We start from the raw sequence: 17,181 nt of genomic DNA on the forward strand, positions 1-17,181 counted from the left end.
GCCACAGTAGCGCAGTGGTATGCTATTCCCATTCCCGAGTTCAGAGTTCAAATCCTGTACGTCCTCCCTATGGATTCCCCCCACATCCTCCAGTTTCCCCCCACAGTCCAAATCTGTACCAGGTAGGTTGGGTGGTCATTGTAAATCGTCCCATGATTGGGCTAAACTTCAGCTGGGGCAGTGCCGTTACAGAGACAGCATGGCCCAAAGGGCCGGAAGGGCCTACTCCATGTTGTATCACTAAGTAAGTAATGTCGATCACTGGCAAGGGCTTAATTATCCTTACCTGCTCAAGTAGTGAAGCACCTGGTTCACTCAGGGTCAGAATCAGCTGAGCAAATAAACACCCATCTCTAAGCTGTCGAAAATCATGCAGAACAATAACTGAGAAACATTGCCTATCACCTGTACAGCAGGAGGGACAGTACTCTGGTGCGATGCGGAGGCCTGGTACCTGATGCCTGGTGAGAATGCTTAAACGTTCCATTTGAGGAACTACTGCTCTTCCCAACCATTCACAGAAAAGGCTTACTGCTTTAGATCTCTTTGACCACATATTTTCCTCCGGAGAAAGTAACACATGATAGAACACAGAAGAGTAACAGCAGAAAACAGGCCATTCAGCCCACAATGTTGTGCTGAACCAGCTAAAAAGCAAATCAAAAACACCCAAACACTAATCCCTCCTACCTACACCATGTCCATATCCCTCCATCTTCCTCACATCCATGTGCATATCTAAACGTCTCTTAAAAGCCTCTAGTGTACTTGCCTCCACTGCCAAACCAGGCAGTGCATCCCAGGCATCCACCACTCTCTAAAACAACTTATCCCTCACCCCCCCTCCCCCGAACTTACCCCCTCTCACTTTCAATGCATGACCTCTGGTATTAGATATCTCAACCCTGGGAAACAGATACTCCCTGTCTGTTCCATCTATGCCTGTCATATTCTTGTAAACCTTCACCATTCCAGAGAAAACAACACAAGTTTATCCAACCTCCCGTGATAGCACATGCTCTCTAAACCAGGCAGCGTCCTGATAAGCCTCTTCTACACCCTCCCCAAAGCCTCAACATCCTTCCAATAGTGGGGTGGCCAGAATTGTACGCAATACTCCAGATGTGGCCCGTCCAGTCTTTTATAAACTTGCCCATTTATAAAAGCAGTAGTCATTTCTTACAATGATTAATAACTATTTTTAATCAGTTCAATGCTGCCAGTGGGTAGCCATACTTATAGGGAGACCTATAGTTTTAAAAAATTTTTATATTTCTTTTAGATACAGCATGATTACATGCCCTTCCATTGTGAATTTCTTTCATTGTAATGACCACTCTCAGCCTGGCCTACGCAGCAGAAAATTAATGCACGTTATAAGTCTGAAATTGCAAATTTCCATATTCAATGTGACTGTCTTACCTTATAATACTGCCCCATTGATCCTGGGGGAATGGGGTACTGTCCTGTGTTTTGCTGGCCAGGCATCCTATGTGCTGGATAGTTGGGAGACGGAATGGATCGTTGGGTGCTTGAGGGAGCATACTGACTGGTCTGGCTGGGATACTGGCTGTTAGGACCATACTGTTGACCTAGATAGCTTTGCTGAAGGCACAGAACAGAACTATGTTAATAATTTTGCTCGGCTTCTCAAAATTAATCATCAAACTAATTTCTCTGTTATAAAAACTTTTAGTATAGGAAACATGGGAATTCAAATTGTCCAATGATAAATATAACATTCTTATTAGTTCAAGTTTCATCAAAAGAAAAAGGCAAAGTGATTTGAATTAGACCAAGAATCTGTAACCAAAACTGTAATGTTAGGAGATTGTGTATATCTCTTTGCGTTACTCAGGTAACAAAGACCTATAAACATCATAAGTGGTTAAGACGTTCGTCTAGTTATTTGAAGGTCGCTAGTTCGAGCCTTGGCTGAGGCAGCGTGTGTGTCCTTGAGCAGGCAGGCACTTAACCACACATTGCTCTGCAACAACACCGGTGCCAAGCTGCATGGGTCCTAATGCCCTTCGCTTGGACAACATCGGTGGCGTGGAGAGGGAAGACTTGCTGCATGGTCTTCCATACAACCTTGCCCAGGCCTGCGCCCTGGAAACCTTCCAAGGTGCAAATCCATTGTCGCATGAGACTAACGGATGCCTATTAATAAACATCATAACCTATAGGAGAACGGAGATCTCCAGGAGAATTAAAAAATTAGGAGAATGAGATAGCTAGGTGAACAGAGATGTCTAGCAGAACGGAGATATCCAGGAGAACTGATACATCTAGGAAAATGGAGATATCTAGGTGAATGGAGATTGATATCCAGGAGAATGGAGATATCTAGATGGAGATACCTAGGTCAACCTGTTCGAGGGCGAAGGGAGTTTAGCATCACCAGAAGTATCCCATTCAGTAACCAGCACTAAACAATGATGAGAATCTCTACAGTTAAAGAACAATGAGACCAGTATGGACTAGTTTCCAAACACCTTGACTTGGATTATTTATCACATGGACAACAAAACGCACAGTGAATTGTGTCATTTGCGATAACAACCAACACAACCTAAGGAGGTGCTGTTGTCACAAATTGCGGCTCCGACATAGCACATCCATAATGTTCAGCAGAATGACACAACCAACAACAGAACAGCAGCAACAATCCAACAAACACCTTTCCCCCCACACACACACACTCCTCTAACCCCAAGACAGACCATATCTATCTCGATCAACCTATTCAGAGATCCCCAAAATAATTTTGGTGAGAGTATAGTCACGGGGTTTGTTTTAATGGGCTGCGTTAAATCAAGTCACATACTACTCAGAGGTGCATTTTTATACAGATGAACATCTCGGAATTTACGCTACTGAAAATGTCAGATTCAGATTTATAACATGTACATTGAAACATACAGTATATTTAACCATCAACAACATACTCACCACAGATAACATGATTACATTGAAATATAGTTCACTTAGATTTTCATAACTGATTACTGGACAACATACCATATTATAAATCTGCAGCATTACCACTTTAAAGAAGAAACAAAACAGCTTTGTGTACATCTAAACATACAGGGAAATGCGTCACATTTGTCAAATCAAATCCGCAAGGATTGCGCTGGGGGCAGCCCGCAAGTGTCGCCACGATTCCAGCACCAACAGAACATGCCCACAACTCGCTAACCCCAACCCGTACGACTTTGGAATATGGGATGAAACTGGAGCGCATGGAGAAAAACAACACAGCCACAGGAAGAACGTGCAGACAGCAGAGGGAATAAACTCCCTCAGTGATCACCCGTGCTGTAAAGTGATCATGCTGACCGCTACCCTACCATGCCACCTCTCGCCTAGGAATGCGAAAAGTGTGATGTCTCAATTACTATAAATGCCGGGTTATTGTATAATTGATGCTTGGAATATGCTGGAATATTTGTGCTAGAACCACAAAGCAAGAGGACCTCATTTGAAATTCACATTACTACTTTATTAACGAATGCAAACTACCTTTTCAAAAAGCTCCCTTCCGGACAGCATTATAGGGCTATTAAAACAAAAACTTCACACCATTTTAAAAGTTTCTTCCTCCGGGAAGTTATTCTGAACAACTATTCTGGTTAATCCCAACCCTCCTCTATCTATCAACCCTGTTACTGAACTGTACTGTAAACACTTCAAATCACTTTTTGTAGTGTGCTTACAATGTTGTTACGTACCCCGTAACTGGGTTGCCAAACCAGCAGAAATGGATCACTCAGTTGGAGTCTGGAGTACTAGAACTAAGAAAGTTTTATTAAAGAAGCAAGCAACACAGTAATCGAAAGGATAATAAATGCAACAATTCAACAATGATAACCACACATGTGCACAGAATTAAGATAACAGCATCAATCAAGCTCTATCGTTGTCTAGGGGTAAATGACCAATTTCAAAATTACTCAAAGTTCAGTCCAGTTAGTAGTTCAGTTCGCAGTAATCATTGCCATGGCGGTGGACAACGTGGGGGAAGAGAGACATAGAACAGGAACAACTGATCATTCAGAACGGCTTCACTCACAGACCAGCAAGATGGCTCACAGACCAGCGAGATGGCTCACAAACAGCATTTGGGCAGGTCCTTGGTGATGTCACCTGAGGTCACCGACTGTGACCCCTCCTCCAGATGCGGTCGATCCTCTGCAGTGAACCCGGCACCCAGGCAAGGGCGGACACACACCGGGTTCCCGCTGATCGTACCTTTCCACCCTTGTCGTTGTCTGGCACTTCTCACCCACTCGTGAGAGGCGCACCGCTTCCAGGGTCTCGTTACCTCGGGTGGCGTGTGTGTCTGTCTTAGCGAACCTGTCCCTTTTTATCCCCCTGCTGGGGTATCGCCTGTCCATCACTTCAAACAGTTCAGGGATCAAAGGGGGGAGCCGCTCCAGACAGCTCTTCCTCCCACATCCCTTCATTACACATCTCCAGACGCTGCTCCATTGTTCCTTATCTCTCCTTCCCCTGAGGGCAGGTGGCAGACCAACTGCTGATGCCACTGATGCTAGCCCAGGCCAGCAAACATCTTAATTTTATGTTTATTCTCGTAACACTTCCCCCCTTTAAGGATTTTTACCGGGAGGTAAAAATTACAAACATGACTACATTATCTGATACATACACAATATACATCTTTAACAGTTATTTAGCTAATACAGAGAATTTGAAGCTGTCAACACCTTGACAGACAGTCATCACATTTTCTGTTCCTTTTACACGTGTTATTAATAATCCCTTAGACCAGGCTCCAACTCAGCAAACTTCATAGTGGCCAAAAACACTGATGAATTGCGACCAATGTAACCTCTCATTTGGTTTTGTCCCGGACCACAACAACAAGGGTCGTCCCATTCCGACTCAATTTTCTCTCGCAAGGGCTTAGTAGGAGGGGGACGGGTATTGACCGCAGAGTTATTGCAAAACTTCCTGCAGTACCCCACCATCTCCAAGAGCCTTCTGAGGGCCCTCTTGTCTGTCGGGGTTGGGAGGTCAGCGATAGCCTGCACTGTAGCTTGCATCACTGCCAGCTGCCCCTGTGTCACCACAATTCCCAGGTAAGTGACCTTCGTGTGGCCGAATTCATTTTTTTCAAGGTTCACTATCAAGCTGGCTTCAGACAGCTGTGTTAAATTGCCAATACACACCTCTGTGTTCATCAGCCCTTTAGTCACTGAATTACTCGAAAAATATGGGTGTTGTTTACTTGGCTGCCCTATTGTAACCACAATCACCCAACGTCCCAGTTCTTTGCATTTCCTCGGGACAATCAAACACATGGGTGCGAGTCGTTTAATTACTCCTTCGGGGATTAAGGGAGAGACCTTATCAGTAGACCTGGCCAAAACAATAGCCTTCTCCCATCTGACCGATCCCATCCTAATCTTTTCAAAATGGTTTTTTCCTCTTAGCAGGGGGCCCCTAGCTTCATTGATTTCCACGCTAACACCGACCAGGTTTGTTAGCATATCAAAAGCCGGTGACCGTCTCAGTTCGCGTCGGTCATGATCAATAACATTTTTCCCCCTGGGCAGCCGGTAAATCTCTTTCATGATTCCACCAACTGTTTCCTCCAGCACCGCAAAATGTCCACCGGGGGGTACCTCGTGGGCCATGTTAAAAACCTCATCCCCATAACTCTCTTGCACCACCCCCCACTCCTCATCTGCGGATACTGTCCTTGATTTCCCTTTCTTCCTTAGCACTTCCTCATCCGCACAATAGCTTGTCAAGGCTGTGTCAGAGAGAGCGGTCTCGGCAAAAACCATCAGCCCCTCGTCTCGCTCCTGCGTCTGCACAAATTCTTTCCTGGCTACTGCTACGTCCGTCCCAGCTCCCTCACTACCTCTTATCTCACTACACCCTGTCTCATACAAGGTTGGCAGGAATGTTTCAGCCAAATTCACCATCGCGGGCGGGGCCTCCATGCTGGCAGGCTGACCCGTCAATCTCACGACTGGGAACATGATTCCTCCGGCGATGTCATTACCGAGCAAGACTTCCACGTCTTTCATCGGTAATTCGGACCTCACCCCGATCGTGACTAGTCCAGAGACCAGGTTGCTCTGTAAATGTATCTGGTGCAAAGGGACTGACTCTGTCCCTTCCCCAACACCTTTGACCTCTACCTCCCCAGTCTGGGTCTCTGAGCTAAACTCTAATACACTCTTCAATATCAATGACTGACACGCTCCCGTGTCTCTCCAGATCCGCACTGGAACTGGTTTTAACCTCTCCTTCACTGACACCAGTCCAGCCGAGATAAACCTCTCGCGCCCTTCCTGGACTTTTTCAGACCTGTCCTTCCCTAGCGGTTCGCTTAACAGCTCAATACAGCCATTCAAAATTTCCGCTTTTCCTTTCCCCGTCTCCTTCCTTGGGGCAAAGCACCTGGACGCAAAGTGTCCGACTTTCCCACAATTATAACAGACGACCCCAGGAGACTTCCTACCAGACTGCTCCCGGTCTACCTTATCCTTTTCACTAGTCCCCGGCTTACTTTCTGACTTTTCCGGTGGACTCTCCCCGCCGTCCTGACTACCCTTCTGGTAGCCTTTACTCGGGGCAACCTTCATTTTATGCGTCAACGCATACTCATCCGCTAACTTAGCAGTTGCGGCTAACGTGGCTGCCTCTTTCTCATCGAGGTAGGGTCTCATACCCTCAGGGACACAACCTTTAAACTGCTCAATCAGAATCAGCTGCAGCAGTCTGTCATAATCCCCCTCTACCCCTTTCGAGGCGCACCAACGCTCACAATATGTTTGCATCTCACGAGCAAACTCCAAATACGTGCGGTCCCACCGCTTCCTCGCATTCCGGAACCTCTGCCGGTATGCCTCCGGGACCAACTCATAAATCCTGAGGATGGCCTCCTTCACCACCTCATACTTCTGGGCATCTTCCGCGGATAAAGCGGAGTAAGCTTGTTGGGCTTTCCCTTTCAGTACACTCTGAAGTAAAACAACCCACTTATCCCTTGGCCAGTCCTGACTTATGGCCACTTTTTCGAAATGGAGAAAGTACCGATCCACATCGGTATCGTCAAATGGGGGAACCAGCCTAACCTCCTGGGTCGCCCGGAACCCTCCACCTTGGTTCGGCACGAGCCCCTGCTCGGCCCTTATCTTTAACTTCTCCAGCTCAAATTCCCTTTCCCTCTGTTTCTCCTCTCTCTCCAACTGTCTGTCCCTCTCTCTCTCTTCTCTCTCCAACTGTCTTTCTCTCTCTTGCCTTTCTACCTCTTTCTCTCTCTCTCGCCTTTCTAACTCTTTCTCTCTCTCCCGCCTTTCTAACTCTCTCTCTCTCTCCCGCCTTTCTAACTCTCTCTCTTTCTCCTGCCTTTCTAACTCTCTCTCTTTCTCCTGCCTTTCTAACTCTCTCTCTTTCTCCTGCCTTTCTAACTCTCTCTCTCTTTCTCCTGCCTTTCTAACTGCTTCTCTTCGTGTTCTAACTGCCGTACCCGGAACTCGTGCTCGAGTCTCAGTTTTTCAAGCTGTACCTGTACCGCGTCTCCAGCAGGTTTTTCAATAGACACCACCCCCAGCTCACCTTGGGGAAACACACCTTTAGATACATAGTGCTCTACAATAGCTCTGTGTATCTCCTCTCTCCTCATTGTCGACTTCACCTTAGCAAGATTCACCCGTTTGGCCACAGCTATCAATTCCGATTTCCTGGCATCCTCTAATGCCTCCAAGGTCGGCGCCTTTATAAATTCCTCAACCTCCATTTCTGCTGTTTGTCTTTTCTTTCTTTCGGGAATTTTAACCCAATCAATTTACTCCGTCCCAAATTTAGCGTTCAAAATCGCGGACGAGAACCCCACTTATGTTACGTACCCCGTAACTGGGTTGCCAAACCAGCAGAAATGGATCACTCAGTTGGAGTCTGGAGTACTAGAACTAAGAAAGTTTTATTAAAGAAGCAAGCAACACAGTAATCGAAAGGATAATAAATGCAACAATTCAACAATGATAACCACACATGTGCACAGAATTAAGATAACAGCATCAATCAAGCTCTATCGTTGTCTAGGGGTAAATGACCAATTTCAAAATTACTCAAAGTTCAGTCCAGTTAGTAGTTCAGTTCGCAGTAATCATTGCCATGGCGGTGGACAACGTGGGGGAAGAGAGACATAGAACAGGAACAACTGATCATTCAGAACGGCTTCACTCACAGACCAGCAAGATGGCTCACAGACCAACGAGATGGCTCACAAACAGCTTTTGGGCAGGTCCTTGGTGATGTCACCTGAGGTCACCGACTGTGACCCCTCCTCCAGATGCGGTCGATCCTCTGCAGTGAACCCGGCACCCAGGCAAGGGCGGACACACACCGGGTTCCCGCTGATCGTACCTTTCCACCCTTGTCGTTGTCTGGCACTTCTCACCCACTCGTGAGAGGCGCACCGCTTCCAGGGTCTCGTTACCTCGGGTGGCGTGTGTGTCTGTCTTAGCGAACCTGTCCCTTTTTATCCCCCTGCTGGGGTATCGCCTGTCCATCACTTCAAACAGTTCAGGGTTCAAAGGGGGGAGCCGCTCCAGACAGCTCTTCCTCCCACATCCCTTCATTACACATCTCCAGACGCTGCTCCATTGTTCCTTATCTCTCCTTCCCCTGAGGGCAGGTGGCAGACCAACTGCTGATGCCACTGATGCTAGCCCAGGCCAGCAAACATCTTAATTTTATGTTTATTCTCGTAACAATGTAAATACATGCTGGCATGTATTTTCTGCACATTTTATTCCATATCAGTACTCCTAACTTTAATTTAATTTAACTCTTTTTTTAAGTGATGAATGTTGTTTGTTTTTGCTGCACGTTGCACACAGACCAATACACTCCAGCAAATTCCTAATGTATATAAATCTATACTCAGAGGCCACTTTATTAGGTACACCTGCTCGTTAATGCAAATATCTACTCAGTCAATCATGTGGCAGCAACTCAATGCAGAAAAGCATGCAATCATGGTCAAGAGGTTCAGTTGTTGTTCACAAGAAACATTAGAATGGGGAAGAAATATGATCTAAATAATTTTCACCATGGGGCAGTTTGAGTATCTCAGCAACTGCTGACCTCCTGGGATTTCCACACACAACAGCCTCTAGAGTTTACAGAGAATGCTATGAAAAACGAAAAAAAAATCCAGTGAGCAGTATTTCAGTAGGTAAGAATGCCTTGTTACTGAGGGAGGTCAGAGGAGAATGGCCAGACTGATTCAAGCTGACAGGAAGGCGACAGTAACTCAAATAACCACTAAACAACAGTGATGTGCAGAAGAGCATCTCTGAACACACAACACGTCGAACCTTAAAGTGGATGGACTCCAGCAGTGGAAGATCAAGAACATACTTTTTTTTTTAGGTGCGTAAGGTATCCAATAAAGTGGCCACGGAGTGAATAGAGCTGAGCCTTGTTCCTTGATCCTCCAAGGAGACCACACCTTGTTGTAGAGTTTGGAGGCTTGCATGCTTTAATGACCCAGAGAGCTATGTTGGGTGGAGTGAGGGCTTTATACTTTGGCTCTTGGTAGGGTCACACATGCCAAACAGGTCAAAGGGTAGAAGTGGTCAGACTAAGAGTGGTCCACTGGTCCTCCAGTTTGGTGGGAGGGAGGTGGCGTTCAGCTCCAGGCTAACAACCCAGACTGATCAAAAATCATTGTTACAGAAACAGCAAGGTAGAGGACAGACCGAGATGGATGATCTTCATCGCTGCCCTAAACGCCAGTGGTGTAACAGGCAGTAGGCAATGTATAAACATGAGATAGTCTGCTGATGCTGGAAATCCAAAGCAACAAATGTTGGAGGAACACAGCAGATCGGGTGGCATCTGTGGAAATGAATAAACAGACGACGTTTCAGGCTGAGACCCTTCTTCTCCTTCTTCAGGACTGAGCAGGAAGATGGAAGATGCCAGACTAAAATGGTAGGGGGAAGAGGAGTCTAGCTGGAAGGTGAAGGGTGAAGCCAGGTGGGTGGGAAAGGTAAAGGGCTGAAGAAGAAAGAATCTAATAGGTGAGGAGAGTGTACTATAGGAGAAGGGGAAGGAAGAGGGGACCCGGGGGGAGGTAATAGGCAGGTGTGATGTGGTAAAAGATCAGGAGTGAGGAATAGAGGAGGGGTGGGGGGAAATGGAGGTAATTTATCCTTGAGAATCAAGTCAGGGTCCACAATGACTGATGCAATTTGAATGTGGCTAACAGCAGATGAACCTGGTATTGATGGAAGCCATGTGCATCTCTTCATGTACATTGCTTACTAATGGAAGTCATTGGATAGTTTTAGGAAAGATGGTGCAAGCCAAAGCAGGCCAGGACAACATTCTAATGCCATTCTTCACTGTATTAATTGTAGAACTAGAGAGGGAGACAATATTTATCGATGCCCAGAAGCCATTGAAATGATTTAGAAGTGTTCACAGGAGCAGAGTGTAGAAGACTAATGTCAGACACACGGCAACAGGACCTAGACGCAATGCCGGAAGCAATTTAATAACCTCACCTGAGCTGTCAAGGTCAGTGAATTTATCATCCAAAAAGTATATTCAGTCACCACACCAAGCTTTTTCATCTCATTGCTTCCCTAACAACAACAATGAAAGCATCAAGCATGAAAGAAGTCTGATCCAATCTCACATGGTGACACAGTACCCTACCCTACACCCAGACAAGGCAAATGTTTTGTAAATCATTAATGCAAGAGGATTCAAGTACATAAGCAAATAGGTATCATAACAATTACTTATGACCTTAGTGAGAACATGGAGGATCATGTACATCTTTGGTCTCAATATTTGAAGGAGGAAATAGCTTCTTGAAAGAGAGCGAAGTAAAATACTCGGATGGCAGATCTGTCCCTCAAAAAGTTGAGCAAGCTTGGTCTCTACTCCTAACTTCAGACAAATCAGAGGTAACCTCTCATTCTTAAGTATACAAACTATCTAGTGGCCTCTGTAGTGTATTTGTGAGAAAAATTGTATCCTAGGGTCACCAACTCAAAATAAGGGATGAAACATAGAAAATTACAGAACAGAAACAGGCCGTTCATCCCATCTAGACCATGCTTGGGTCTAATGAAGGTGAATATCTTGACACAGCGTGTGGCGTATCTTTAAAACCCTCCACCCCAGAGGTCCGTAGATGCTCTGTCATTGATTGCATTCCACACAGAAATCTATTGAAGGATTGAGGGATATTGTGCTCTTTCCTTTCCAGCTGCCAATTAGACTGGAAGAGGGGTTGATGAAGGATCTTCAGTGAGTTGACATAATATATCCTGTCGATAGTGACAGTATATAATTGGCACAAAACTACCTTCCTCTTGCTATTCTGGTCCTCTTCCTACAATTGTTATTTTGGTAATTTACCTTCTTAAATGTAGGACAGCCCAAGGATCAGAGGAGAATGATCAAACTCCACAGGCCGCCTACAGGTAGGATTGGAGCTACGACTCTCAGTGGTTACCTCCTGCTGTCACTTTGCCCCTCTCCCTCTCACAGGACTTGATTTGGATGAAGTGAACTGCATGGTGAAACCTGTGTGGGAGAGTTTTGAAAGTGGAAAAGTCATTGCACTGGGGCAGTGGTACAAGCAGTCGTCACAACTGGAGTCTTCTTTGGTAACAGTGGATGCCATGACTTCTGTGCCTTGTTCTGCCCTGCTCTCCACGAAGCATTGCAGAACTGCCTTCTTGATTGTTGATCTCACCTGCCCAGTTCGCCAGAGCTGATTCACATGTTAGGATAATTTCCCTGGGGTATGAGGCTCACAGGCTACTCTCACCCGGTTCAGCTTGCCCGTCGAAGCATGTAGCATGCAAACAGCTACTTGGAGCCATAGGTGAGAGCCGAGTGTTTGGTGGAGAGTGAGCTGGCCCAGCCGATCACAGGCAAAACACTCCCCACCATTGAGCACATCTACAAGGAGTGCTGTCACAAGAAAGCAGCGTCCAACATCAAGGGCCACCACCATCCAGGCAAGCTCTCTTCCTGCGGCTGCCATCGGAGAGGAAGTACAGGAGCTTAAGGTCCCACACACCAGGTTTAGGAACCGTTGTTACACTTCAACCATCAGGCACCTGAACCAGCATGGATAACTTCACTGAATTGATTCCACAACCTATGGACTAACTTACAAGAACTCTATAACTTGTGTTCCCAGTATTATTTATTTTGTATTATTATTTTTGTATTTTCATAATTTGTTTTCTTTTGCACATTCATTATTTGTCAGTCTTTATGTTAATTTTTCATTGACTCTATTGTATTTCTTTATTCTCCACTGTGAATAGCTGCAAGAAAGTGAATCTCAAGGTAGCATATGGTGACATGTACAGTGGTGCTAGAAAGTTTGTGAACCTTGTTGAATTTTCTCGATTTCTGCATAAATATGACCTAAGATGTGATCAGATCTTCATGCAAGTCCTAAAACTAGATAAAGAGAACCCAATTAAATAAACAACACAAGACATACTTGTTCATTTATTTATTGAGGAAAATGATCCAATATTGCATGTATTTGTTAAACAAAAATTATGTGAACCTTTGCTTTCAGTAACTGGTATGACCCCTTTGTACAGCAATAATTTCAACCAAACATTTCCAGTAACTGTTGATCAGTCCTGCACATTGGCTTGGAGGAATTTTAGGTCACTCCTCCTTACAAAACTGCTTCAACATGTCCACAGATCCCTGAAAGTTGCCTCACAGGTAGATAGGGTAGTTAAGAAAGCTTATGGGGTGTTAGCTTTCTTAAGTCAAGGGATAGAGTTTAAGAGTCGCGATGTACTGTTGCAGCTCTATAAAACTCTGGTTAGGCCACACTTGGAGTACTGTGTCCAGTTCTGGTCGCCTCACTATAGGAAGGATGTGGAAGCATTGGAAAGGGTACAGAGGAGATTTACCAGGATGCTGCCTGGTTTAAAGAGTACGCATTATGATCAGAGATTAAGGGAGCTAGGGCTTTACTCTTTGGAGAGAAGGAGGATGAGAGGGGACATGATAGAGGTATACAGGATATTAAGAGGAATAGATAAGAGTAGATAGCCAGCACCTCTTCCCCAGGGCACCACTGCTCAATACAAGAGGACATGGCTTTAAGGTAAGGGATGGGAAGTTCAAGGAGGATATTAGAGGAAGGTTTTTTTACTCAGAGAGTGGTTGGTGCGTGGCATGCACTGCCTGAGTCAGTGGTGGAGGCAGATACACTAGTGAAATTTAAGAGACTACGAGACAGGTATATGGGGGAATTTAAGGTAGGGGGTTATAAGGGAGGCAGAGTTTGAGGGTCAGCACAACAATGTGGGCCAAAGGGCCTGTACTGTGCTGTACTATTCTATTCTATTCAACTCAACTCTGGGATGTTGATGGGCTTCCTTGCATGAGCTGCTTGCTTCAGGTCCTTCCACAACATTCCTATAGGATTAAGGTCAGGACTTTTGACTTGGCCATTCCAAAACACAATTTTTTTTCTTTTTAAACCATTCTGTTGTTGATTTACTCTCGTCTTTCGGATCTTTGTCTTGTTGCAGTATTCAACTTCTATTAAGCTTCAGGTGACGGACTACTACCCTGACATCTTGTAAAATGTCTTGATAAAATTTTGGATTAATTATTCCCTCAACAGATGCAAGCTATCCAGGACCTGAGGCAGCAGAGCAGTCCCAAACCATGTTCCTTCCACCACGCTTTACAGTAGGGATGAGGTTTTCGTGTTGGTGTGCAATGCCCTTTTTCCTCCAAACGTAGCAATATGCATTTCAGCCAAAAAATTCAACTTTTATCTCATCTGCCCACAGAACATTGTCCCAGAAGCACTGTAGAACATTCAGGTGGTCGTTTGCAAACCTGAGACGTACAGCAATTTTTTTTTGGAGAGTAGTGGTTTCCTTCGTGGTGTCCTTCCATGAACACCATTCTTGTTCAGTGTTTTTCTTAGAGTGAACACATGAACAGAGACTTTAGCAAGTTCTTGAGATTTCTGCAGGCCTTTTGCTGTTATGCTTGGGTTCTTTTTCACCTCTTCTTCACAACAGCATTGAGTTTCCTCCATTTGTAGACAATTTCTCTTACCGCAGACTGATGAACGCTCAGGTCTTGAGAAATGTTTTTGTAGCCTTTTCCAACTTCATGCATCTCCGTAATTCTTCTTCTAAGGTTCCCTGAAAGTTGTTTTGATCGAGGCATGGTGCACATAAACAGATCTTTCTTGAGAAGAGCAGGCTCTGTCAGTAACCTGACTTTGTGTAACTTTTGTTAATATATAGGGTAGGGCACCTCTACAACACACACCTCCAATCTCATCTCATTGTTTGGAACAGCTGACTCCAAAATAGCTTTCGTACAAGGCATTACCTCAGAGGTTCACATACTTTTTCCAATCAATACATGTAATATATTGGATCATCTTTCTCAATGAATAAATGAACAAATATAATTTTTTTACGTGTTATTTATTTAATTGGGTTCTCTTCATCTAGTTTTAGGACTTGTGTGAAGATCTGATCACATTTTTGGTCATATTTATGCAGAAATAGAGAAAATTCTACAGGGTTCACAAACTTTCTAGCGCTACTACATACTTTGAAAATAAATTTACTTTGAACTTTGAACAGAAAGGGCATGACAAGCCCCTTCACCAGAGGCGTTGCCCCTCTCCGAACACCCTATACAGTACATCACCTTTCACGCCATTTGCCACTTGTTCTTATTCAGTGCTTTCGTAAGATAAAATATTACCAGTGAAACTACAGCAGCTCGGAATGTTTGGGCAGATATTCCCGACATACAGAATCAATTAATAAATGCGTAGTGTGTTTGCAAAGCAGACAAAATGGTGAGTACAGCAGGAAAGAAAGACCCAATTACCTCACTGACATACGGCCTCTTCACTCCCTGCCCAGGCAACTGTTGGGCTGGTCGTGGTCCTGCGTATCCATGCTGTGGCATTCGCTGGCTCTGTGCACCGAACATGGGGTTGATGCCAGGTGGCCTCGAGTGGTTCATAGACATGTGTGATATGCTCGAAGGTCCCATTGTGCTGGCCATCCCTCCCGTGGTCATTCCAGTGGAGATCTGCGGTGAACCACGAGGGCCAGAGTGACTCATGTATTGGCTGTTGTAGGACTGAGCAGCACTTATCTGTCAAACAAAAGCAGATACAACATCCTGTAATGGTTCCGTTACATCCCTGTGAATTGTGTGCAATTCTGGTCACCTACCAACAGGAAGGATATCAGGAAGATTGAAAGAGTACAATAAAAGGGACTTGCAAGCCTGAGTCTTAGGGAAAGGCCATATTGGACTTTATTCCCTGGAATGTAGGAGAATGAAGGGAGATTTGATTGACGTATATAAAATTACTAGGATTATAGATAGGGTAAATGCAAGCAGGCTTTTTCCACTGAGGTCCGGTTAGACTATAACTGGAGATCACAGGTTAAAGGTGAAAGGTGAAATGTTTAAAGAGAACATGAGGGGGGATCTTCTTCACTCAGCGGATGGTTATGTGTGGAACAAGTTACCAGTGGAAGTGGCGGATGCGAGTTCAAATGCAACATTTAAGAGAAGCTTGGATAAGTACACGGATGGGAGTGGTATGGAGGGCTATGGTTCAGGCTCAGGTCAATGGGTCTAGGCAGAGTATCAGTTTGGCACGGACAAGGATGTGCCGAAGAGCCTCTTTCTGTGCTGTAGTGTCCTGCGACTCTATATTTCCAAGCTAGATAAGGGAAATGCCCCCTTGTCATAAGCTAGTTATCACCACAGGGCAGCAGAGGGACCAAAGAGTACAAGATCACAGTTCACCGAAAGTGGAGTCACACATACACAGAGTGAAGAAGATATATATCACGTTCGTCTTCATCAGCTAGGGTACCAATTACAAGAACAACACACAAGATGCTGGAGGAACTCAATGGATTAGGCAGCATCTATGGAGGGAAATGGACAGTCAATGTTTCAGATTGAGACCCTTTACCTGGAGAAGTCTGGATGAAGGATCTCAACCTAAAACTTTAAGTATCCATTTCCCTCCTTAGATGTTGCCTGACCTGCTCAGTTCCTTCAGCATCTTCTATGTTAATCCTACATTCCAGCATCTGCAATCTAAGGGAGTACAAGAATTGGAATGTCACAATAGGTAGAATACATTGGTGGGATGACACTTAACCAGAAAATACAGGAGCAGCATTAGGCTATTTGGCCCATTGACCCTGTTCTACCATGGCTGATTTATTATCCCTCTCAACCCCATTCTCCTGACTTCTCCCCGTAACCTTTGATGTGCTTACTAATCAAAGACCTATCAACCTTCATTTTAAATATACCCAATGATTTGGGCTCCATAGCCACCTGGTAGAGAAATTTCTCCTCACCTCCATTCTATTGTGTGCAGTTCTGGTCATCTAGCTATAGAAAGGATTATTTAAGCTAGGAAGGGTACAGAAAAGATTCACAAAGATGTTACCAGGACTAGAGGTCATGAGTTATAAAGAGAGGCTGGATAAGCTGGTAATTTTCATTTAGGTTAGTATCACTAGGGCATGCCCTCTTCTCACTGCTACCATCAAGGAGGTGGTAGAGGAGCTTTTAGACAATGTTTGAGGAACAGCTTCTTCCCTCTAACATCAGATTTCTAAATGGACAATGAATCCATCTACACTTCTTCACTATGTTTTTCTCTTTTTTAAAAATCTGTCTTTGCATTGCTTATTCAATTTTATACCTGTATCTTATATATATAATTGTTTTTTATAATTATGTATTGCAATGTGCTGCTGCCACAAAACAACAGATTTCACAAAATACGCCAGTGATATCAGATCTGACTCCTATTTTGGTTCCAGTAGTTTTATTCTCCTTATAGGAAGCTGAGGTATATAAAATCATGAGGGGCAGAGAAGGGGTGAATCGTTACAGTCTTAACCCCCAGGGTAGGGGAGTAAAACTGCAGGGCCTGCAAGGTGAGGAGCATAAAATTTAAAGTGGACCAGAGGAACATTCTTTTCACACAGGTGTGGACAAGCTGCCAGAGGATGTAGTAGAGAAGGTACAATTACAACATTTCAAAGAGGTACATGGTTAGAAAAGATTTAGAGAGATAAGGGCCAAATGTAGGGAATGGAA

At 44.7% G+C, this 17,181-nt stretch overlaps 1 protein-coding gene across 5 annotated transcripts in view; it reads right to left on the bottom strand.

Annotated features, from left to right (window-relative positions):
- LOC134351082 (zinc finger MIZ domain-containing protein 1-like) overlaps positions 1-17,181 on the bottom strand; it is a 241,725-nt gene that overhangs the window by 49,114 nt on the left and 175,430 nt on the right. For all 5 annotated transcript variants that reach the window (XM_063057131.1, XM_063057132.1, XM_063057133.1 and 2 more), the window contains 2 exons: positions 14,923-15,195; positions 1,423-1,605 (listed from right to left, as the gene is read on the bottom strand). In XM_063057131.1, coding sequence (XP_062913201.1) covers positions 1,423-1,605; positions 14,923-15,195 — 456 coding nt within the window. The remainder of the gene's footprint in view (positions 1-1,422; positions 1,606-14,922; positions 15,196-17,181) is intronic.

Source organism: Mobula hypostoma, chromosome 8 (assembly GCF_963921235.1).
Source record: "Mobula hypostoma chromosome 8, sMobHyp1.1, whole genome shotgun sequence".
Taxonomy (NCBI): domain Eukaryota; kingdom Metazoa; phylum Chordata; class Chondrichthyes; order Myliobatiformes; family Myliobatidae; genus Mobula; species Mobula hypostoma.